The sequence below is a fragment of the Sparus aurata genome, chromosome 10 (assembly GCF_900880675.1).
Source record: "Sparus aurata chromosome 10, fSpaAur1.1, whole genome shotgun sequence".
In the NCBI taxonomy this organism is placed as follows: Eukaryota; Metazoa; Chordata; class Actinopteri; order Spariformes; family Sparidae; genus Sparus; species Sparus aurata.
Window position 1 is genome coordinate 2,590,658 of NC_044196.1, and position 24,194 is coordinate 2,614,851.

Consider the following 24,194-nt stretch of genomic DNA (forward strand, 5'->3'; position numbering starts at 1 on the left):
CAGGTGTGTCACCTTTAACACCTGAGACACGTGTTTATATATCTGTAACAGATGTGTTTCATCAGGAGGTTTAAAGATGTTATTATTATAAAATATAATCTATCATAAAGAGGAACATGTGATCAGCTGTTTAACATCATCACATCGATCCAGATGTGACTGTTTAATCAGAAAAGTCTTTTATTTTCTTTCTTTTTATGGTTTATTATCTTTATTAATAAAGTGCTGCAGCCTGCTGGGCGACATTTTGTGTGTTATTCTCTATAACATGGTGTTAAAATGTCACCCAGACAGACAGAATCTAATCTCAGCTAAATATACTAAAGTATAATCAGCACTTTCAGATTATTTGTATGAATATAAGAGTTGTTTTTAATCTGATTGTTCATCAAATAACTGAATTTAAAAAGTGCTGATTCAGCTCTGAGGCAGCATGTAATCTGTAAAGTAACTTAAACAGTGTTTTCAATAAATGTAGTGGAGTAAAAAGTACATATTTGCAGAAATCCTCCAGTAAAGTACAAATAGCTCAGAAGTGTTCTGAGGTCCAGCAGTGGAAACGTTGTCAGAGGTAATAATCCTGCTGTGCTCATGTCGCCCTCTGGTGGTTGTTTACCAGAACATCAGTGATGAACTCTGATTGTCTGACAGGAATCTTCATCTGATATCTTATAATCTGTTCTTCATGTGTTTCTGTGAAGAAAACATGGTCCTGCAGCTGAAACACACTGATGAAGTGAAGATGACACAGATCCACATTAAAGACATGTTGGACTCTAAAAAACACTTAAAATATGAAAGAATGTCCATTTATTCATTGATTAAATCATCTTTTACGTTTGGAGTGTATTTCCGTCAAAGGTTTGGTCTTAAATTTCATATAAAGTGGCATTAAAAGGTGTTAAAGTGTTAAATGTGAGTGTTTCTGTCTGTAGACACTCTGTAAAGGTAATGATACATGTTGTTACTGCAGAGACCTGCTGTCTCTACATCTGAGGTTGTATTTACACTTTACTGTCAGAGTTCAAAGGATCTAAACCACATGTTTCAGTCCAAACCACCATGTGACATCACTCTGACATCACTCTGACATCACTGATCAATAGTCATCAATAGTGAGTGTGTAGACTGTGTGTGAGAGTCAGAGTGAAGAAGAAGCTGATGAAGTGTCCTCCTGTCTTCATCCGTCCTCCATCAGCTCCTTCACCTCCATTTAGTCTCTGATCCAAAGTCACATCAGATCAATAATCAAAGATTGACCAACAGACCGATCAAACAGATTGATCAGCCATCAGAGGAGTCGGATCAGTGGAGCTGCTTCTGTTCCTGATGTTCCCTGCAGAAGAGACAGAGGACAGTTAGACAGAGACAAGCAGCCAACCAGAGACAAGCAGCCAACCAGAGACAAACAGCCAACCAGAGACAAGCAGCCAACCAGAGACAAGCAACCAACCAGAGACAAGCAGCCAATCAGAGACAAGCAGCCAATCAGAGACAAGCAGCCAACCAGAGACGAGAAGCCAACCAAAGACAAGCAGCCAATCAGTGACTAGCAACCAATCAGAGACAAGCAGCCAACCAGAGACAAACAACCAACCAGAGACAATCAGCCAACCAGAGACAAGAAGCCAACCAGAGACAAGCAACCAATCAGAGACAAGCAGCCAGCCAGAGACAAGCAGCCAATCAGTGACTAGCAACCAATCAGAGACAAGCAGCCAACCAGAGACAATCAGCCAACCAGAGACAAGCAACCAATCAGAGACAAGCAACCAATCAGAGACAAGCAGCCAATCAGTGACAAGCAGCCAATCACATACAGACACACAGACCTCTGTTCTGTATCTTCATACTGACCTTTGACTTTCAGCTCCACTGTTTTCTCTCTCCACACGTCCTTGTTGAAGACTCTACACCAGTATCTTCCTGTGTCTGTCTCTTTGGGGTGTTTCAGGGTCAGACTGAGGTCTCCAGTCTTCAGCAGGTCTTTCTTCATCTCTGTTCGGTCTTTGTAATCCTGGTCCTGGTCATCAGGCCGGTCAGATCTGTTCCCATACAGGTGGACTGTCCTGTATGAGGGTTTATAGCAGAACCACCTCACTGTAGCGTCCTCAGGCAGGTCAGGTGTAGTTCTGTAGGGCAGCTGGACAGACTCCTCCCCCTCCTCCACCTCCACCTGACAGACTGAGAGGAAACAAAGCACAACATCAGCTGTTCAGACAGCAGCAGCAGTTTTGAATAACTTTATTGACTGATTACAAAGTAGTAGAGAAAGCTGAAGGACAGAACCAGATGAGAGCAGCAGGTAACAGGGGACAGAAACACAGGAAGTAAAACCAGGTTTTCAAGGTGTTGGACATGATCAGAGTCCTGATGGTGTTGTGATGTTTTGTCCCTGTGGTCTTCACAGTAATGTCTCATCTCAGTGTTCAACTGCTGTTTGTTGCTTCTCTTTGTCACTTTCACATTTCTGGACGTCACATTTAACATTTTCTTTGATCAACTTCTTCAACAGGAAGTGAAGATTTGTTGAATCAGCTGAGAACTGATCATCAATCAATAACTGATACAAACTATTAAAGCTGCATTTCTTTGTTCTAAGTGATGAAAAGATTTGTTGTTTCTTTCAGCTCGTTCCTTCAACTTTCTTCTGGATCAAATAAAAACATCACATTCAGATCAATACTGTCAACTCTGATTGGAAATCAATCAGCTGATTGATGTCAGTCAACCAAAAAACAACACGGTCAATAAATGAAGATTCACAGAATCTAAATCATGTCAGTCACGTCCAAAGAACAGCTGGTCATCAACAACACAACAGAACACATGTTTATAACACCACACACTGGAACACTTTACACATCTTTCATCATTCTGTAATCATTAAAATCTAGTTTTAAACCAGTTTCAACATTTTTACAAACAGTAAAACAGCATCATCATCCACAGCTGTCTCTGTTCTGTTTCTTCTGCTCAGATACACCAACATCTTTGTCCTCCACACAATGAAATTAAGAAGCTGCCATTTGTCTTTATTTCTCTGAGAGGACCTGTAGCCCAGAATGAACTTCTGCTTCAAACAAACTCCCCAAATAGTCTGAAAACATGTTCCAACATCACAAACAGAGGCAGCAGTGGACAACACTCCATGAAACAATGAGAAACAGTCTCAGGATGAGACAACATGGACAGACAGGACTCACATCAGAGTTAATGACAGAGACAAACACAACACATGACAGCTGATGTCATAAAGTGGACCATACTAAACTGTTGGTGATGAGAACTCGACCTCTGTAGGACATTTTTGTTTTAATCCACTTCCACCTCGCTAGACGACCTTTAACATTCTCCCAGTTATGAAGAACAAATGAAGGATCACCTAAAAACACTCCTCAGTATTTCAGCCCCCGTCTTCCAGATCAACCCTCCAGACACACTGAGCTTCTTCTCCACTCCACCAACACTGACAGCTTCACTTTGTGACCAACAAACTTTAACAGTCAACAGGTAGACGTCTCTTCCTGGAGCTTTCCCACTCTGATGCTCTGCAGAGCAGCATAGAGCTCATCAGAGGAGAGAGCTGCTTCCAGCTCTACATGACTCTGCTGCTCAGCCTGAGGAAGACCAGTGTAGAAGCTGAGAGACGCTGCCTGCTGCTCTCTGTGCTCACATTCAAACAGCTCACTGGAAAAGTTGACAGCATGTTTGTGGATTGCAGTGTGATCAGTCAGCAGCTGCCCAGTGTCAGACCTTAAACTGTGAATGAACCTCTTCTGTCCATTCTTACGCTCCAGACCAAAGAACAAGTGTGATGGAACATCCATCTGGGATACAGTCTGGAAGCTGGACCGGACCAGAACCCCCTGAGCTGAGACACCCAGCAGGAAGCTAAAAGAGACTTTTTAACTTCAGAGTCTCAGTCTGGTTCTGGTCTCTGCTGGTCTCAGCTAGGCAGGGTGCTGCCAGGGATTTAGGGCCCCATGAAAAGAAATCTAATTGGGCCCTTGTTCAGGCCGGAGAAAACATGTGATGCTGTTTTATATAAAAGTGCATTTTAATGCTATATTTGACTGTCATTCCCATATTAGTGAAAAGAACAACATGACAGTTACTTGGTTACTGCTCACTGTCTCCTTGTTGTCCTGCAGCTCTGATTTATCTCCACAGCTGCAGACTCACAGCTGCTGGCTTTGGATTTGGGCTGAATAAATACAGATATGAGGCTGTATGGTTGTTGTGATTTCATCTTCTGATTTCCAGAAAATAGAAACATTTCTCTGATTGTATTGAGTCACACAGTCTGCATGCAGCAGAAATGTTCTCCTCTGTTCTACTGCAGAGCAGGAAGGTGAGAGTCCCAGACTACTGACCAAACACTCTGTTGTAGTCAACTATATTATATATACACATACATATGCTCTTTTTATTTCACAACTGTTTAATACATGAAAATCATTCTGACATAAATATGGATTATAGACCATTTCTTATTTTATAACTCTCTTTTAACCCTCAGAAAGTGATGGTGGATCATCTGGCATCAACATTACTGTCTTCTGAAGGTCGTCACAGGCTCAGTTTTAAGATTTATTTAAGCCATGAGCTGACACCAAACATGTCCTGCTGTCTTAGAGGGAAAGGAGCTAAATATCGCTCCACATTTGAACAGTTTTCACCTCAATGTGAAATGATGACTTGTAATAATAACTTTGAGTCAGCACTTAATGAGGATGAGATGAGGATGAGGAACCTGCTGCTGCTCAAACTGAGAAACTAGATTCATGCTGTCTGACTGCCTTCAATCTTTACAGCTGCTGACATTATTATCAGCTTTAACTGTTCTTAAACTGTGTTAGCTGTGAACTGTGCTCACCTTTCTTTACAAAGAAATGTGTGAGGAGTTGTCTTCCTCTCCTTGCTTTCTTTCCTTTCTGCCTTTTCCTTTCCTTTAAGGCTCCCTGGTTTTATTTTCTTGGGTAAAGACATGTTGATGAGCAGCAGCCACTCCACTGTTAAGCTGTTTGGACTGAACCATTCTGTACTGTGAGGGGTGAGAGGGGCCTCAGACAGTCTCCACTCTTTATTTATACAGAGTAAAGTCTCTCATCTGATTTATTCTGCCAGTTTTAACTTAGTCATGACACTAATTACTTAAGCCCTATTCACACAGGACTAGTATAACCTGGGGACCTCCAGTAATCTGTAATAATTGTGGAGGTCGTCTGTGATCTAAATCCTGTGTGAATCTGCCACGTCTGTAATTTGTAAAGTAAAAATTCCACCACAAATGACCTGCCATATTTCACCAACCACAGAGGTCATGTGATGATATTAGTCCTGTGTGAATCAGCATCTCTGAGATTTGGAGTCGTTTTCTGTTTTTCTTCAGGTTTTTTGTGTTTTCCACCTTTTTCTGCCTTTTTCCCGGTGGAGAATTATGGATGCTGTGTTGGGAATTATAAATGAAAGTTTTGACAGCATTTTGGGTGCAAATTCAGGAGGCTCAGTGAAAAATCTCAAAAGATGATTAGATGGATTACATGCATGGCAGCAGGCCGTAAGGAACATTTTTCTATCTTTCAACAGGCTCACCAGTTATTATATTAGGGCTCCGGTACGATCGATCCGGGAGATGATGTCAGTAAATTAGAGTTAAAACACAGACTTCACTTATCCTGTGTGAATGAGCTGCACCAAACAAAGACGTGGTGGGATCATTTCTAAATCACTTGAAGTCCCCAGGTAATACTAGTCCCGTGTGAATAGGGCTTTAGAAATAAAAAATAAAGTAAAAAACAACATTTTTATTTCAGGCCTTTCAAGGCCCCTCCCACACTGGACCCTGGTAATCAGTCCCAGTTGGACCCCTCAGCTGGTCTCAGAGTTCCTCCTTCAGACTCCAGAGCTTTTACTGAACTGATCAGGGCCCATATTCACAAAGAATCTTAAGGCTAAAAGTAGCTCCTAACAGGCGAATTTAGGAGCAACTCCTAAAAATAATGGGGGTGTCAGTCGTAACTTTAGGACTCCTAATTTTTGAAAATAAGAGTTATTCACAAAACATTTTAAGCCTAAAAGTAGCACCTAAGTCTGGGAGACCTTAGAAGTCGTCCAGAGGACTCCTGACTCGCTAAGACCTGGTCACAGCCAAATGTTTTGGAGATGCTAAATAACAGGGAATTATTAAAACGATGTCGGATGGACCGTGAAGGGACTGAAGTTGTGGTTGAGTTGGTGAGGGACGCAATAACGTCCCAACCAACCGAAACAATCCAATAACGCCAGAGTTAAAATACACACCGGTATTTGGCTACGGGGAAAATGCAGCTCTTCGCACGGGACTAGTATAACCTGGGGACCTCAAGTGATTTAGAATTTATCCCACCACGTCCGTGTTTCGTGCGGCGCATTCGCACAGGATAAGCAAAGTCTGTGTTTTACTGACATTATCATCCGGGTCGATCGCACCGAAGCCCTTGATGGAGCAGCACAACGGTTAGATATGGATATTTTTAATATAATAACTGGTGAGCCTGTTGAAAGATGGAAAAATGTTCCTTACCGCATGCTGCCATGCATGTAATCCATCTAATCATCTTTCGAAATTTCGCTCTTTTGATGAGCCTCCTGAATTTGCACCCAAAATGCTGTCAAAACTTTCATTTATAATTCCCAACGCAGCCTCCATAATTCTCGACCGGGAAAAAGGCAGAAAAAAGGTGGAAACACAAAAAACCTTAAGAAAAACAAAAAACGACCCCAAATCACAGAGATGCCGATTCGCACGGGACTGATATCATCACATGACCTCTGTGTTTGGTGAAATATGGCAGGTCATTTGCGGTGGAATTTTTACTTTACAAATTATGGACATGGCAGATTCACACGGGATTAAGATCACAGACGACCTCCGCAATTATTACAAATTACTGGCGGTCCCCAGGTTATACTAGTCCCATGTGGGCTTTTGTCAATCGGAAAAAGTTGCATTCCATCAATACACAAATTGTCTTTGACGCATGTTACAATATACTGGACAGTGTTGCAAAATGGCCCGGATCAACTCACGATTCCCGAATGTTAATGGAGAGTGGTTTGACGCAGCTTTTCGAGCAAATTCCGCTTTTATTAGCAATTCACGTTTTTCATCGCAATCTTCTAATTTGTAGTTTTTCTCTGAAGCGTTTTTGTTTGGGGGGGGGGGGGGGGGGGGGTTGCACTTCATTCTCATCATAAACACATTTCTTTATCCAATATCTTTCCATAGGCTTTGTCATGGGCTTGCAGGCTTCTTCCTTATTTTCACTTCATGCATTGCGTAGAAGATCAGAGTCTCGATAGAATTGGTGATTACGGAGCTCCGAATATATATTGAATTGACTTTCTTGCGTAAAAATAACTGGGAGAGAAATGCCGGCCGGACAATCCTTCTCTGTTACTAAATACAAGGAAACAAAAATGGTTTCTTTGGCTTTAAGTACGATACTCTAACAATGAGCAAAATATCACAAAATAAAAGAATCAATTTCGTTCTTGCTCGAATTTCACAGAAAAAATCTTTTCAGAATAAAAGAGCTTCACCGGGAGAGGTATCTCGCAAGTGGCTCAAATCTCTGGAGGTTACTAAGTCTCAGAGCTTCAAAAATCTGGCAAAGTACGGAAATTAACTTGAAAAGTAAGAAGTTGCGCGTACTAAAAATTAAAGTAAGTACGAAAGTGGCAATCGAAAGCAAGCGAAGAATGCGAAGAAGTTTTTCAGGAGAAGAGAGGAGAGTTTCAGGAGAAGCGGAGTTTTTCAGGAGAAAGCCAGTGAGCAGCGGGATACATGGGCTTTTATTGTTTTAACCGGGGGCGGAACTGAGGGCGGACTCGGGCGGCCTGGTCACGTTGTTTCCTCCGGCGACGTCATAGCTCATGTTACCGATTTCTCACTTGTTGAATCAATCTAATGATTTGATAAAGTTTTAAATCGCAACTGACTATGTGCTGAAATCCACCATGGTCTCACATTAACAATTGTTATGGAAATATAAAAGAACACAATTGAAGTTGCCTAATAGGCAAAAGACAAATTATTGGTTTAAATACAACACAAATACAAGCACATAATCAGTAAAGGCACTAATGGCTCAAGAATATCTCATACATTGACAGTTTATACTTCCCAGACATGTATCAGATTAAAAGAAATCGTCTAAATACTTAGAAATAGATGATAAAATAGAACATTCCATTAGTATTGGCCTTTGAAATTATACCAAAACTTACCAGGAGGTGGTACTCTAGCTCCACCAAAATATTGACATTAACCCTGTGATTCTTAACATAAGTTTTCTTTAACCAACACAAATGAGAGACAGAGCATGTTTGAGGTCTCATTTAGCTAGTTAAAGGTAAACTGTCAAAAAGAAAATGAGTTTGTAACCTAATGTTTTTTTGTATTACAGAAGAAATCAAGGCTTTTGGTTTCTTTAAAATGAATGTGAAGACACCCTGCCGGGTTTGAGTGTCGTAACTTATGGGATGACATCTTTTATAGTACATGCCAGATGTAAGCCTTTCCTTTGGTGACAAGCAAGTTGTAACAAAGGATAAACCTGATGTTCTCCAGTGATTGAATTGGCACTGAATGTAAACAGTCCGTGAAAGCGTAGACAGGCACTGATGTAACCCAGGTATTGATCAAGTCCTTTCCGAGCCTGATTGTCCATAGGTTTATTATGAGAGGCTCTAATAAGGCCAGAGTGTGAGAGAGAGGGCAATAAAAGGGTCAGAACTCTCTCTAGGCGGGGGAAGGAACAGAATCAGGAGGTTATCTGGTGATTCCACATGAGAACTCAGCAGACTGTCCTTTCTCGCAGGCGAAAAATGCATATAGCTGGATCACATGCTGTTTTTGTCAACAGCATAGTGTCAAAGAAAAGGGGGGCAAAGGAAGTACAGTATCCAAGCTACCACAATATGGCAGGGAGTAGGTGAGAGGTGAGATGGACACTGACATGCCATTCACACCTCCTGTGGTGAGAGAAACAGAGGACGATGGCTGGTTCCTACAGTGTAGTGCCAATAGAAAGCGCGGTCTGACGGCGATGTAAAGCAGTGTGAATTTTACCTATACAACGTACACTTGACCTGATGTAAAACATTTTAGGTGAGCCTTGTTTTAGGTGGTTAATGTCTCTTTTTCTCTGGACCCGTTCACTGCAGTACAAAGCTGAGCGTCTGGGCTGGAGCGGCTCTCTACTTCTCCAAACTTAAGCTGCGCTGATCGGTGATTACGGTAGGAAACAGATCGACTATAGATATGTACTTTATATGACCCCACTCCAAAAAAACCTAACTATCCCTTTAAGATGGATAAAGAAAAGGATAGAGTTTTAGGCGGAAAGTTTCACTTTAAAAAGTTGCCAGACGGATCTTTTGAGAGAACAAAAGTAATCTGCCCTTTTTGCAAAGCCGAATTTAATTACCACAGTAGTAATTCGTCTTTGGTGTACCACCTCAAAGCAAAACACCACTGCCGAAACAACCGGGCTTCACCAGGCTATGTTACAGGAGTGTGGTACTTGTCCTGGGCGAATAACGAAACCTGTAAGAGAGAAGCTAACTAATGCTTTGGCTAAATGGATAGCTAAAAACTGCCGCCCAGTTAGCATAGTAGAAGACGATGGAAGGGATAAATCGTTCAAATTGCATTGGGAGAAATTTCTTGTAATCTACACTCGAGGGGAACCGTCGTGTCAAGAATACACACTTGGTATGAAGATGAGAGGGCCTGGAGGATGAACATGCTTGACCTAGCAAATGGTGACGTGCTCACAGGGGACCACTGGACTTCTGTGACCAATGACAACTACTTGGGCGTCACAGCGCATTTCACTGATAAAGAATGGCATCTGCAATCATTTGCACTAACTGAGTAAAACAGAAGAGCGACACTATGCTGAGGCATGTGCTAATCACTCGAGGAAGATTGAGGAAAGGTTAACCACAGTTGGCACCGACACTGCTCGTAACATGGTTGTAGCTGCCAGATTTCTTCCATTTGAACACCTGCCCTGCAGGGCCCACAGCCTGCAAATGAACATGGTTTCCCTTCATGACAGTGGATTTGAAAGTGGCTGAAGATCGCCACTGCACTTGACCCCAGGTTTAAAGACCAGGGCCCGTATTCACAAAGAATCTTAAGGCTAAAAGTAGCTCCGAACAGGTGAATTTAGGAGCAACTAAAACAATGGCCGTGTCAGTCGTGACTTTAGGACTCCTAATTTTTGAAAATAAGAGTTATTTTATTTGTGTCGATGTCAGATGGACTGCAAAGAGATTGAAGTTGTGGTTGAGTTGGTGAGGGACGCAATAACGTCCCCAACCAACCGAATCAATCCAATAACGCCGGAGTTAAAATGTTTGGCAACACTCCAGTATTTGGCTACGGGGAAAGTGTAGCTCTTCGCACGGGACTAGTATTACCTGGGGACTTCAAGTGATTTAGAAATTATCCCACCACGTCTGTGTTTCGTGCGGCGCATTCGCACAGGATAAGTGAAGTCTGTGTTTTAACTCTAATTTACTGACATTATCCCCCGGGTCGATCACACCGGTGCCCTTACTGGAGCAGCACAACGGTTAGATATGGATATTTTTAATATGATAACTGGTGAGCATGTTGAAAGATGGAAAAAAAATTCTTACCGCATGCTGCCATGCATGTTATCCATCTAATCATCTTTCGAGATTTCGCTCTTCTGATGAGCCTCCTGAATTTGCACCCAAAATGCTGTCAAAACTTTCATTTATAATTCCCAACGCAGCCTCCACAATTATAAAGAAAAGGGCAGAAAAAAGGTGGAAAACACAACAAAACACGATTCGCACGGGACTAATGTTATCACATGACCTCTGTCTTTGGTGAAATATGGTAGGTAATTTGCAGTGGAATTTTTACTTTACAAATTATGGACATGGCAGATTCACACAGGATTAAGATCACAGACGACCTCCGCAATTATTACAGATTACTGGAGGTCCCCAGGTTATACTAGTCCCGTATGAATAGGGCTTTTGTCAATCGGAAAAAGTTGCATTCCATCAATACACAAATTGTCTTTGACGCATGTTACAATATACTGGACAGTGTTGCAAAATGGCCCGGATCAGCACACGATTCCCAAATTTTAATGGAGAGTGATTTGATGCAGCTTTTCGAGCAAATGCCGCTTTTATTGACAATTCATGTTTTTCATCGCAATCTTCTAATTTTTTATTTTTGTCCGAAGTGTTTTTGTTTGGGGGGGGAGAGGTACTTAATTCTCCTCATAAATACATTTCTTTATCCAATATCTTTTCATAGGCTTTGTCATGGGCTTGTAGGCAACTTCCTTATTTTGATTTCATGCATTGCGTAGCCTAAATGACTTTTCAATGGGCTGCCCTGTCACTCAACAGCCAATCACCGTTGTCACCGCTTCTAAGTGCGTCCTTATAAAATGACGTCATCCATAGTAACAGAGAGTTACTTCTAGTTTAGGAGTTCACTGTTTTCATAACTAAAAGTAGGTCTGAGCGGCTTTGTGAATTACTTTTAAGAAACGACTCCTACATAAAAACTTTTAGTCTGATTTAGGAGGAATCCTAACGTTAAGATAAAAGTCTTTGTGAATACGGGCCCAGGTCTTTGTGACATTCTGAGTGTTCTGCTGACAGAGTTTCCTGATTTGGACTTTTCTAAAATCCCACCACTGTTGTAAAGACACAAACTCAGATTCATACTTTGGTGTTTCTTTGCAGTTTTTCTCCTCCAGTCAGGCCGTGTTAAAATGCCAACAGGCACTGTTGGTTTACATGTTATAAAAACAGAAGCTGTCACAAGTGAGTGATCAGAGAAGCCAACAGGGCTGATAACACAACTTTTAAACACATTAAAATGATGTTTAAAACAATAAAGCCATCCAGCCTGGCCACAGACAGTGAGTTATGTTCAGGTGTGTCCACACTCTTAAAAAAAGGGTTCATCAAGGTTCTATATCGAATCCTAAGGTTCTATATCCTCTATCAAAGAACCGTCTGTCTAAAAAGGTTCTATCACATTTCTGTAAAAAAAAAAAAAAAAAGGGAGTGATTAAATTTATGTGCTTAATGAAAAACAAGAGACTGGCAATGGAATAATTGAGATCTTGTTTCAGACAATAAAGAAATGAATAAATAAAAAAAAAATAAAGCCCTGAAAATAAGTAACAATATGCTATATATATAATATATACAGCAATGTATTTACTATAACTGCTATATATAGGCTATAAGTAGCCTATAGGCTACATATACACAGCCTGTATGTGCTTTCATTGTGTTATTTTGTATGTTTTTACCCCTACAATTCAACTAAAGAATGTACTTTTTATGATCTCTTCAATAGCTGTGTGCACATTCTGTCCATAATCGAAAAGTATATAATAAACATATTATATATGTGAGTGTGTGTGTGTGTGTGTGTTATATCAGCCTATATATAAACTATGTTATGTATGCTAAACGTGTAGGCCAATAGACTACTGAATTAATCACTCGCCCACTTTATATCTTTTATTTTTTAATTACAAAATCATTTTCATCATTTGCTGATTCTCTGCAGCTACATTCTCCTCGTTGGCATTTCATATTTACGGTGAATCCGACATGTGACTGTATCATTCATTCAGTATATATATCTCAAAGTGGAGGAGGCGGAGCCACAGAAACATACAGGTGCATCTAGCAGCCACCTGCTCTTCAGTCGGCAGGTGTGTTCACGGAGGATCACACAGTCTCGCGGTCTTTTGACTGTGACCGGCAGCAGCGTCTTCACTGAATGTGCACGAGCGACGACGGTTCAGTGCCAACGGCTGTCTGGAGACTGAGCGTTCGTTTTCTGCCGTTACAGTTGCTAACCTAGCTAACCTAGCTAACTAACGTTAGCCACCAGACTCCACTGACAAAACAGTAATTTAACCTCTCAGAATCCAGGAGCTGCGTCGATCTGTGAGTTTGTTTGTGTTATAGTGTGACGAGCTAACCATTTGAAACACCAACGTCATTGTTATTGTGACACTTTTGTTAGCACAGGAGCAACTCCCGTACGTGTTGTGAGAGGTACAGTGACCGTTACTGGTTGAAGTGGTTAAATCAGCGCTGTAAAAACGACTGCAAGTATTACCAGCTTCATGTAGTCTCACAGTACACAAAGTGCAGTGTAATGCAACGTTATATATGATAAGTATGAAGTAACAGAAACCTTCTTCTTGTCTTTTTCCCCTGGAAACTGTATTTCCTGGACTCTCTCCACACTTTAACTGAAGGTGTTCAGTGTTTTCATGTAAAGTGGGACACTGCTTCATGCAGTGCTCCTACAGATCTGCTTCCTTCAGCACTGATGACCTATGAGACATTTTGAGTCTTTGTGTGCTCTGTGTTTTTAATTTGAATCAAAGTAAGATGAACTAGCTTTAGTTTATTCTCAAATGTGCCTCATGTGGATCCCTAAAGCCAACACAGCCAGTAGTTATATTTAATATATGTTGCAAAGGGTTGAATCAAACTGCATCACCTACTTTATAACTAATGTTTCCTCATTGTGTTTCATCTGTTATTCATCTGAAACTCATCTGCAATTTTAAAATGAAATGTAAAATGTGTTCATATCTCCTCCAGATGCTCCAAAGCTTCCCTCTGTGTCAGTGAGTCCTTCTGCTGAGATAGTGGAGGGCAGTTCAGTGACTCTGACCGGTAGCAGTGATGCTAACCCAGCAGCTACTTGTACCTGGTACAAGAGCAATGGAGATGGAGTGACTTACAGCTCTACTGAGATCTGTGCCTTAAAAGGATCAACAGTGGACATTAGCTGCAGCTACAGATACCCATCCTCTGTAAAGAGAGCTGAGAACAGATTTTGGTTCAGGACAGTGCAGAATGAGAATTATGTGGATCTGAAAAATGAAGCGAGGTATTTAAGTTGTGTGCAGTATAACTGTGGTAACAACGACTGCACTCTGAGAATCACAGACCTGAGAGAGAGCGACTCGGCTGAACAGATGAAACACACACTGTCATTTGTAGAACATTATTTGTTCAAACTAAGAAATGGTAAGAAAAGAGTGTCTATTCCACTTCTCAAAATGTACATCAGCTTTCACAGTGAATGATGAAATTGATATTCAACAAAGTCTTTGCTGAGATTAAAATCTTTACCGACTGTTCTTTTGTTTTTGCTGCTTGCATTTAACCCGTCACTATTATTCAGTAACATTTATTGGTGATCTCAAATGTATGAGGATTGCCCAGTGATATTTTAATATTTAAATCTATCTATCTAATCTATTTTAACTGAAATTGAAATTTTGGTGCATGTGTTGCTAATATATTTTAATTACTGTGTGCATGGTACTGAGCCTTGTTAAAATCACATATTAAATTATACAACTTTTTTGCAGAATCAGTTTTTGTTGGATATTTTTCCTTCTAGTAAAAATCTTTATTTTGGGGAATTGAAGCTTTTAAGTGTCAGTTTAAAGTGGAGCAGTTCTCACCAAGAAAGTTGTGTAAAAGCTGAATTGATGCACTCATTGACTCTATTTCAGCAGCTGTTATGTGATTTTGCCTGGTTTATCACTGTAATATTTTATATCTTGTAATGTAACCTACGATTCATGTTGTGTTTTGTATTGTTTTTATATGGTGCAACTACTTTTTGATGTTCAATACAGTCAATTTGAAACCATCTTTCTCTTTTTTCTTCAATCTGCAATAGGTTGGTAGTGGAAAAGGACTGACTATATGTTATTTAGGTTTTAAATATTAAAGGTTATTGGTTATTTTATTGAAATTAGTAGTAATAGTAGTAATAGTCGTCATTAACTCCGTATCATGGTAACTCTGTAGAATAATTTAACAAAAATGTGGCAACCAAAGCAGTAAGGGAATAAAAGGTTTGGGATATTTATTGAAACTTTAAAAGGTTCTATATTGAACCATTTTGTCTCGCCACAAAGAACCCCAAGGATTCTTTTAAATGAACCCTCTGAAGCGGTTCTATATAGAACCATTTGAGGGTGCCAAATACGTACCAAGCTATAGAACCCTTAAAGGTTGAATATAGAAGCACTTGTTCTTTGTGTCCAGGTGTTTTGTCTCTCCACACATCACACAACTCCTGAGCCTCCATGAGGTGAAGCAGACGAGTGTGAGAGGCAGCGTGAGGCTCTGCATGGTTCCTGTCTGACCTGCTGTCCTCAGTACTGTTACAACCTCCACCCATAAATACATATTCCTCATTATTACATTTATCAATCACTTCATTTAAAACATGTAGAAACACCACTCTCTCCACTCCCACAGCCGGAGCATCAATATTAATAAACACCATCTTTACGTCTTCACACACTGCTCTCACTTTTAACAGACGGCCTTTAATAACTTCTTCACTTTCTACAGACTGAGGAAGAAAGTTTGTGGAAACAACAAGTCCAGCCCCACAACTGTTACTGGTTTGTGACTGAAGAAGGTTTCAGCAGTCCACTCTGTCCTCCAGTCAGTCTGGTTATCAGCAGTACTGTGTGTCTCTGCTACCAAAATAACATCCAGCTTGTTGAGAGAACACAGCTTGAAAAGAGACGCCCTTTTCCCATCAGCCCTTGCTGCATTTATATTCAAGCTGCCTGTTCTTATGTCTCCCATAGCAGAGAAACAAGGTGTAAAACAATAAAGAGTGAACAAAGCAGGAAAAAGAAGAAGTAACTATTTGACTCATTCATCCAAAACATTTCATCCTCTCAGAAGACTCATAAACAGTAGAATCAAAATCCTCCACTGTGAACTTCAACATCCAGCTGAACTCCTCAGTGTTGTTCAGAACCATGAAGACCTGCCTTCTGAAGGAGACAACATGTCTCAGGTGTGGAGGTTTACAGCCCAGAGGAATCAGTTTGACTGGAGACATTAACTGTCCGTGTCTCTCCAGTTCTCTCTGCAACATTTCATTACTAATGAACGGAGGAACTCTGGACAGAATGATGTTTCTGGCTGGATGAACCAGCGGTACCACCTGAACAAAGGTGTCCTGGATCACTACACCTCGTTCAACAACCGTGCTGACTTTATCAATACTGTCCAGAAAAATAACCACTCCATTGTTCATCCTAGATTTGGACTTTATACCGTCATAACTGACTATTTCTCTGATTGCTGGACTGCAATCCTCCACAGAGCAATTAACAGTGGGACAGAGTTTGACTCTGTGTCTGTGTGTGAGCGTCTCCAGCTGAGGACGATTGATACTGATCCACTAAAACTACAGCACAGAATACTACTGCAGAAATAAATCTAACACACAGACACACAAAAGATAGAAACACACTCGCTCACTGAAATGCACATCCACACTCACTAAGAGAGAAACAGAGAGAGAGAACTGACCTTTGACATTCAGCACCACATCTTTCTTCATCAGGTTGCGTCCCTCCCTGTTGTAGACGGTGCAGGTGTAGGTCTTACTGTCATAGTTTGTGGGGTATTTCAGGGTCAGACTGTTTCCAAGCAGTTTTCTCTTCATCTCTGTTCGACCTCTGTAATATATATCCTGTTCTTCAGGCTGGTCAGAACCGTTCTGATACACATGGAGCTTCCTGTAGCTGTCCTCCCACACCACTTGAATGTCTTTCGGCAGGTGAACTATGGTTTTGCAGGGCAGCTGGACAGACTCCGCCCCTGAATCCACCTCCACCTGGTAGACTGAGAGGACAACAAACCACAACATCAGCTGAACAGACAGCAGCAGGAACTGTGATGGTAACATGACCTCACTGTCTCATCCTTCACTTATAATCCCAGACCTCACTGTTGACAGTCTGCATCAACAGTCAGGGAGCTACCAGAGTAAAGATGCTGCCCAGGTGCATGATGGGTAGTAGGGGTGTCAACGTTTACAATTTTTTCTACACGTGTAAACGGGGCTTCTAACCGACGTGTACCCGGTTACACGTCGGAGATTTATGATCTCTTTCTATCGCAGTTGTGGTAGCACCGATGCCAGCAGCAGTCTCTCCCTCCAACTTGTTCGGGTGTTTCCATCACAGGTGGTTTAGCATGGATTCCGTGCTGTTGTTGTAAGCCAACTTTGCCTGACATAGCCTCCACTCAACTTGATTTCCACTGGCAGTTTGTTCAAAAAACACACAGTGCTCCGCTTGTTGACCGCCGCCATCGTGTCCCCCAGTCAACTTGAAGTGATGTGACGCGACACTGGCTGTGGCTGCGGGTTTTTTTTTAATTTTTTTATTATATCAACGTAACATTGTGCCCCATTCATCTATTATGTATGCGGATAACTGCGCTAGTGGGAACATTTTAGTGTATAGTTAGTTAATGTTATTATCTGAAGCTTTCAGGCAACATTATCTTACTTTCACTTTTAAAAATTGCGTCCGTCCAATTTTCCTTCAGGCGTCGGTATCAATTTATAGCGGGTCGGCTCTGGTACGGAATGTAATCTGTGCTACTGTCGGAAAACGGGTCGGATGCGGTGACCCGTGCAGGACTCTGCTCTAAGTGACCATTTTAATCCTCTAGCCAATCATCAAGCTAAATATCCAACATGCTAGTTAACGTCAAAGACTGCGGTGGAAGACAACGGTAAAATATTTCCACTAGATTTATTTATGCCTGAATTTTTAAGGTGTGGCGGCTTTTATTTTGCCGTGGCGGTGCGCCACAGTCAATTAAATGTAGAGGAAACCCTGAATACTATATATATTGATGAGAAATGAACGAGGAGGAGGAGGAGGAAGAAAAAAAGACGTGTAAATGGTTATTGATTTTTCTAAACGGTTATGATTTGTTATCCGTGTACCCGTTTACACGTGTAGACGTTGACACCCCTAATGGGTAGTGTAGTAGTAGTGACATACCTGACATGAAATACTGCCTAAAATATACTAAAAGAGCTCCAACAAGAAGTCCAAGAACCAGGAGAACCAGGAGAGCTTTGGCCCAGGATGGGAATCGTTCTGTGGGAACCAGAAACATAAAGAATATGACCTCTGACCTCTGACCTCTGACCTGTATCTACAGGAGGTTTTAGGGTTAGTTGCTGACCTCTGACCTCTGATCTGTATCTACAGGAGGTTTTAGGGTTAGTTGCTGACCTTTGACCTGCAGCTGTACGTCCGTCACTCTCAGTTCTCTGTGTTTCCCCCCTCTGAACCATCTGACGGTGCAGGTGTAGGAGCCGCTGTCAGAGTGGTGGAGTTTTGTCAGATTGAGGCTGAGGTCTCCAGTTTCCAGAGCGTCAGTCTTCATGGATGTTCGGCCGCTGTAAAGCTGGTTTTGGTCTTTAAGTTTGTCACCTTCCTGCTGACGCTGGTGGACGGTTGAAGGATTGAGATCGTAGCGGCTCCACACCACTGAGGGCTCGTCCAGTCCATCAGTGTCAAAATCACAGGGCAGGAGGACAAACGGGTCCCAGTCATCCACCTCCACAGCTGAGGCATGCTGGGAAACTGTGAGGTCACACAGACAGAGAGGGTCAGTGACAGCAGCCTTATTTCATGTCATGAGTGAATGTGGTCCTCTGCAGTGTGTGCAGCCTGTAAACTGTGCTGCTAAAGCTCAACTCAGACTCTGTGTGAATGAAGGCCAACATTTACATCCACATGTGACGCTGCTGTCAGCAAAGCATCATTATTACGTTTGTGAACAGAAGCCATCAGAATGTGAGCGAGCTGCAGGGATCTAATCCTGAAGAACAGAAGTGAGGACAGTGTGACTGTACAGTCTTCTACATTCATCAGGGTTTAAAGACACAGTGAACATCTGCTGCCTTTAATCTGTTCTTCATGTGTTTCTGTGAAGAAAACATGGTCCTGCAGCTGAAACACACTGATGAAGTGAAGATGACACAGATCCACATTAAAGACATGACGTTGGACCGAGGTGACGATCAGATCAGAGGGAGGAAGGTTATCTTACCGTGCACGAGGATCACAAACACCACAAACATCTTCATCTTCCTGTCACAACTACAACAAGCACAAAGTCCTCTTTACTGAGCTTCACTTCAGAAACACATGGAGGACATCAGTTCACAGCCAGTCGTCACTTTGCTGCTGCTGACCGTCCACTGACACCAGGACTGAACTCAACTTTCACTTTGAGCTGTTTCCAGTGAAGCAGCTGCTGGAATGTGAACAAACAGGTCCAACATGTCTTGTTTTGATACGTTTGTGGATATTATCTTTAATATCTCACACAGACGTGTGTGTGTGTGTGTGTGGGTGTGTGTGTGTGAGCAGCCTTCAGATGAAAACAAAATTGACTAATGGACGATCAATATTCCCTTTGATGTAAATACTGATGAATTCATCTGTTAAGGGAGTCTGGTGACTCTCTGGGTGACAGGCTGTTGTTGACCCGTCGGCCGTTGTCAGTTCAGAGTTGAGCTCCAGAGTTTGTTAAAGCAGCTCTCTGGAATGAAGTCAGACTGCCACAGATCACTTCTGAGGAAAGAGGAGGAGCTTCAGTTTCCTCACACTTTTCAGAGCTGTTGGTCCAGTTTGTGTGAGCATGAAGCAGCCTCAGACTGACAGACAGGAAGCTGAACCTTCAGTCCTCCTGATTCTCTGTACAAGAACAAAACGTCTTCATCATCTGCAGAGTGTTGTGGAATTTCAGTTTGTATGACCATTTAGATGAGATGAAGACTCAGAGACACCGATGACTTACGTTGAAATAGTTTAAAGAACAAGATCATGGAGGAGCAACACAACATCACATCTGTGACGTGTTCCAGCAATCTGAACTCTGCTCTTCCATGACAGTAAACCAGCCATATTATAATCTTTGCAGAAGCATACATCTAATTACTACCCTACAGCAAGCCAGCATATAAAACGGTACAGTATCATCACTGCTTGGTTCCACACACACACACACACACACACACACACACACACACACACACACAGCTAACGTAGCCTTAGACCTATATTAGCTAGACAATAACCTAGACCACTTTCCCGACTTTCCAAGGTTACACATTAACACAGCTTGCATAACAAAAAGAAAATCATGGGCGAGCAGGTGCAAACTAGAAATACAGGCAACACATCTAAAAGTGTGACAGTTCAAAGAAATAACTACTGTGACTGTTAGTAGGAACAACAATGTTTACAACAGCAAAGTCACAGTAAACTCAATATCTGGAAGAAGTTCAGATAAACAGCCACACAGACAGCTGTTGGATTAGATTATTCTTAACTCTCATTAACAAGCAGTTAGCTTAACAAGGACAAATGAGTGCTTTTCTGAAATACGACTCATATTTAAGCACGTTGAATAAGTGGAAGGCGACTTGTTAGCCGTCTCATCTATGTGTGTGGTGGAGTTCTCAGTGAGGCAGCAGCTTCTCTCTCTCTCCATTTTTTTTCAATTCAATTCAATTCAATTCAAAGGGGCTTTATTGGCATGAAAGTTTCAACAACAATATTGCCAAAGCTCTGATGACTGAGCATAAGCTGGACATGATTGGCTTATGTGAAACATGGCTGAAACCTAATACCTTTCTGCCATTAAATGAAGCCTCTCCTCCTGACTATAACTACGCCCATGTTGCTCGGGCCGCTAAACAGGGGGAGGTGTTGCTCTAATCTACAAATCTATTCTCAGCCTAAGCTCCAACCAGGATATTAAATTTACTTCATTTGAGGCTCTGGTTTTAAAACCATCCTCATCAAATAGTAACAGCCTTGTCCAGTGAACAGGCTTTCACCTGGTTGTACTGTACAGACCTCTTACTCCCAGTTCCTAGAAGAATTTGGTGAATTTATTGCAGATCTTGTGACTCGCTCAGATAAAATCCTAATCATTGTGGATTTCAAAATTCACTTAAATAAGCCCTCTGATCCTCTTGGGAAAGCTTTTTTGAGACTTCTTGATATTTCCAACTTTATTCAGCTTGTCCATGAACCCACTCACTCCAGTGGAAACACTCTGGATTTGATCATTTCCCATGGACTTGATGTGTCAGCCCTGAACGTCGCTTCTGTCTCCTCTGCTATGTCGGACCACTTTCTCATTACATTTGAAGCATCATTAGCCTGTCCCTATGTCAATGACACTAATGTTTTTTCTTCTCATCTTTTCAGCCCGGCAACCACAGCGACGCTCAGTGATAAAGTGCCCGGGGTCCTGGCTCCCTTTGTGACTGCGACAAAACCTGTGGAAAGCCTCACGAATGAAGTGAACTCAGCACTTGTTTCGCTCCTCGATTCTGTGGCACCGGTCTCTACCAGGACAAGACGACCAAAGAAATCTACTCCCTGGTTTACTGACGAAACCCGGCATAAATCTAAACTGGAGGTTTTTCATCTTGCCTGGCATGATAGTGTGCTAAACTATAAGCGTGCTCTAAATACTGCTACAACAGCATATTTCTCCAGCCTAATAAACAATAATAAACACAATTCTAGATTACTCTTTAACACTGTGGCTAAACTTACTCAAAAACCACAGTCAGTGAGCTGTGCACCCTTTAATGCAAATGATTTCTTAGATTTCTTTTGCAATAAAATTGATGAGATCAGAATTAAAATTAACTCATCATCTCTGGCTTCCTCGTCAAACGTTGACAAAAAATATCCTGCTGCCGATTCTGAGTTAGTCTCAGCTCTAAACACTTTTGAAAATATCTCCCTTCAGATACTGTCTAAAATTGTCTCATCCTCTAAATCAGGGGTGTCAAACTCATCTTCAGCCCAGGCCACATCAACATTATGCTTGCCCTTAAAGGGCCGGTTGTAACTGTAAGACTGTATGAATGTAACTACTCCGTAAAATATTGTAACAAATAAGTGTCTCTGCATTTAATTATTATTTATTCAACTGTACAAATATTGAACAAGCATTTACATAAATGTAAAAATATATTTAAGCACATTGCTCTGTAATTATAACTGGTCCCTTTAATTTATCAGGTTAAGAAACCCACCATTACTCCATCAATCACAGATCAAACTTTTCAAATTAATAACAAAGATAAGCCAAATATGATCACACACAAGTTATTACATCAACTTTGTTCAAAGTGTTTTTGTCACTGTTGAGTTGGGCAGAACTATGGCACACAAATAATTCTGAGCTGCTAAAACACGTCTCACGTGTGTGGCATTTTATAAAAACAAAAAGCAGAGAGCCTTGCAGAGGGTAATGAGAGATGGTTTTGATTACAGTAAACATTTGAACACATACACCTGTAAACACACTGAATATGTGGCATTAACAGAGCACATGAAAAAGCACCAGGAACTGAGGCTGAGACGCTTTGACAGACAGGAAAGTGGGCAACATTGTCCTGTTCCAACTGGGACCTCCACAGGTGTAGTTTTCGCTGGAAAGCTGTGACCATGTCGGACTTCTTGTGTGATGACTTCACTAATCCAACCAAGCCCGTTTTTCCTCCACACATTGCAGATGCACCATCGGTAGTTAACCCATCAACTTGTCCCACGGTAATGTAGTTTTACTCACGGACCTTTCCACCGCATCAAAAATGTTCCTGCCCGTCGTCGTCGTCCCATGCATGGCAGCTACATCCAAGAGCTCGTCGCTGACGGTGAAGTCTGCCTTCACGCCTCTTATGAAAGTGGACAGATGCGCTTTATCCATGTTGTCCGCGAAAAAGCAGGTAACTGCGTGACTCTTCGGCCAGCTGTGTTGTCAGATTGTCTGCTAGTTCCTTAACTCGGTCTGCGATGGTGTTTCTTGACAAACTGATATTGTTAAAAGTCTGATTCTGGTCGGGGTACACCTGCTCACACACCTGCTCACACACCTTTAGCTTGCAGCGCTTCACAAATGCGCCCTCCGAAAAACACTTGGACGCTCGGTGATTTCTTCAGCCACAATAAAGCTAGCTTCCACTGCTGCATCACTTTTAGCGGTAGCTTTGGTGAACACATTCTGCTGCAGCTGCAGTCTGCCTTTTATTTTGTGGACAACTTCTCCATCACTTATTAGAAATCCGCTTTAGTCAAACGCTGATATGGAAACACTGGGATCTCGCAGCAGGATGCGATCTTTTCGCGGGTCACACAATGCACGTCGGGTTATCGGGTCATCGACATGCATTGTGGGAGATGTAGTTTATGGTCACTGTACACTGTAAAGCAGTGTAGACTTTTATTTTAAGACAATTGTATACCTTTTAAGCTCTCGCGGGCCACATAAAATGACGTGGCGGGCCGGATTTGGCCCGCGGGCCTTGAGTTTGACACATATGCTCTAAACCAACTACCTGCGTCCTGGACCCCTTTCCGGCAACACTGTCTAAAGAACTACGTCCAGCACTGGGACCTACAAAGTTAAATACTGTTAACTCATCTCTCATGACTGGTGTTGTCCCTTCTAGTTTTAAGTCTGCTGTGGTTCAGCCTCTACTTAAGAAACCACACCTCGACCCAGGATCACTAGATAACTATCGACCAGTATCCAACCTTCACTTCTTCTCTAAAGTCTTAGAAAGAGTCGTGTCCCAAAAACTTTCAGGCTACCTACTCAATAATAATCTCTGGGAACCTTTTCAGTCAGCGTTCAGAGCCTGTTACTCCACTGAAACCGCCCTTACTAAAGTGGTAAATGACATTCTACTTAGCTTAGACTCTAACTCGACCTCAGTGCTCATGTTACTGGATCTCAGTGCTGCATTTGATACTATAGATCATGGCATACTGTCAGACAGACTTGAAAGCCATTTTGGCATCTCTCATCCATTTTTACTGCTGTGAAGTATGGAGTTCCCCAGGGCTCTGTTCTGGGCCCTTTGCTCTTCTCTTTATATATTTCACCTCTCGGCCAAATTATTCGGAGCTATGGAATACATTTCCACTGCTATGCGGACGACACTCAGCTGTATGTGCCCTTAAAAGCTGATGACAAATCTCAAATCACGAAGCTAGAGACCTGCCTATATGCAGTGAAGAAGTGGATGTCAGAAAACTTCCTGCTCCTAAATTTGGAAAAAACTGAGATGCTGGTCATCGCCCCCGCCAAACAGAGACACCATGTTGACCAGGTGACTGTAACTCTCGACAACTGCCTTATTTCTCAAAGCTCAACCGTTAAGAATCTAGGTGTTACTTTTGATTCTACACTCTCTTTTGATCAGCACA

General features: G+C 41.8%; 1 protein-coding gene across 1 annotated transcript; it reads right to left on the minus strand.

Annotated features, from left to right (window-relative positions):
• Positions 1–15,930: 15,930 nt before the first annotated feature.
• Positions 15,931–19,040, minus strand: LOC115590028 (uncharacterized). Its single transcript, XM_030431271.1, has 4 exons — positions 19,000–19,040; positions 18,177–18,530; positions 17,940–18,038; positions 15,931–16,764 (listed from the first exon to the last, which is right to left on the minus strand). The coding sequence occupies exons 1-4, from the start codon at positions 19,034–19,036 to the stop codon at positions 16,340–16,342; spliced, it is 915 nt and encodes a 304-aa protein (XP_030287131.1). The 5' UTR covers positions 19,037–19,040; the 3' UTR covers positions 15,931–16,339.
• Positions 19,041–24,194: the final 5,154 nt, after the last annotated feature.

What these genes read in the sequence shown, in the direction of transcription:
- LOC115590028 (XM_030431271.1), bottom strand. Translation starts at nt 19,036, where the DNA reads ATGAAGATGTTTGTGGTGTTTGTGATCCTCGTGCACG. An exon ending in CGTACAGCTGCAGGTCAAAG is followed by an intron (nt 18,039 to 18,176) that starts GTCAGCAACTAA and finishes TGGTTCCCACAG; the next exon opens with AACGATTCCCATCCTGGGCC. An exon ending in TAGGCAGTATTTCATGTCAG is followed by an intron (nt 16,765 to 17,939) that starts GTATGTCACTAC and finishes TTGTCCTCTCAG; the next exon opens with TCTACCAGGTGGAGGTGGAT.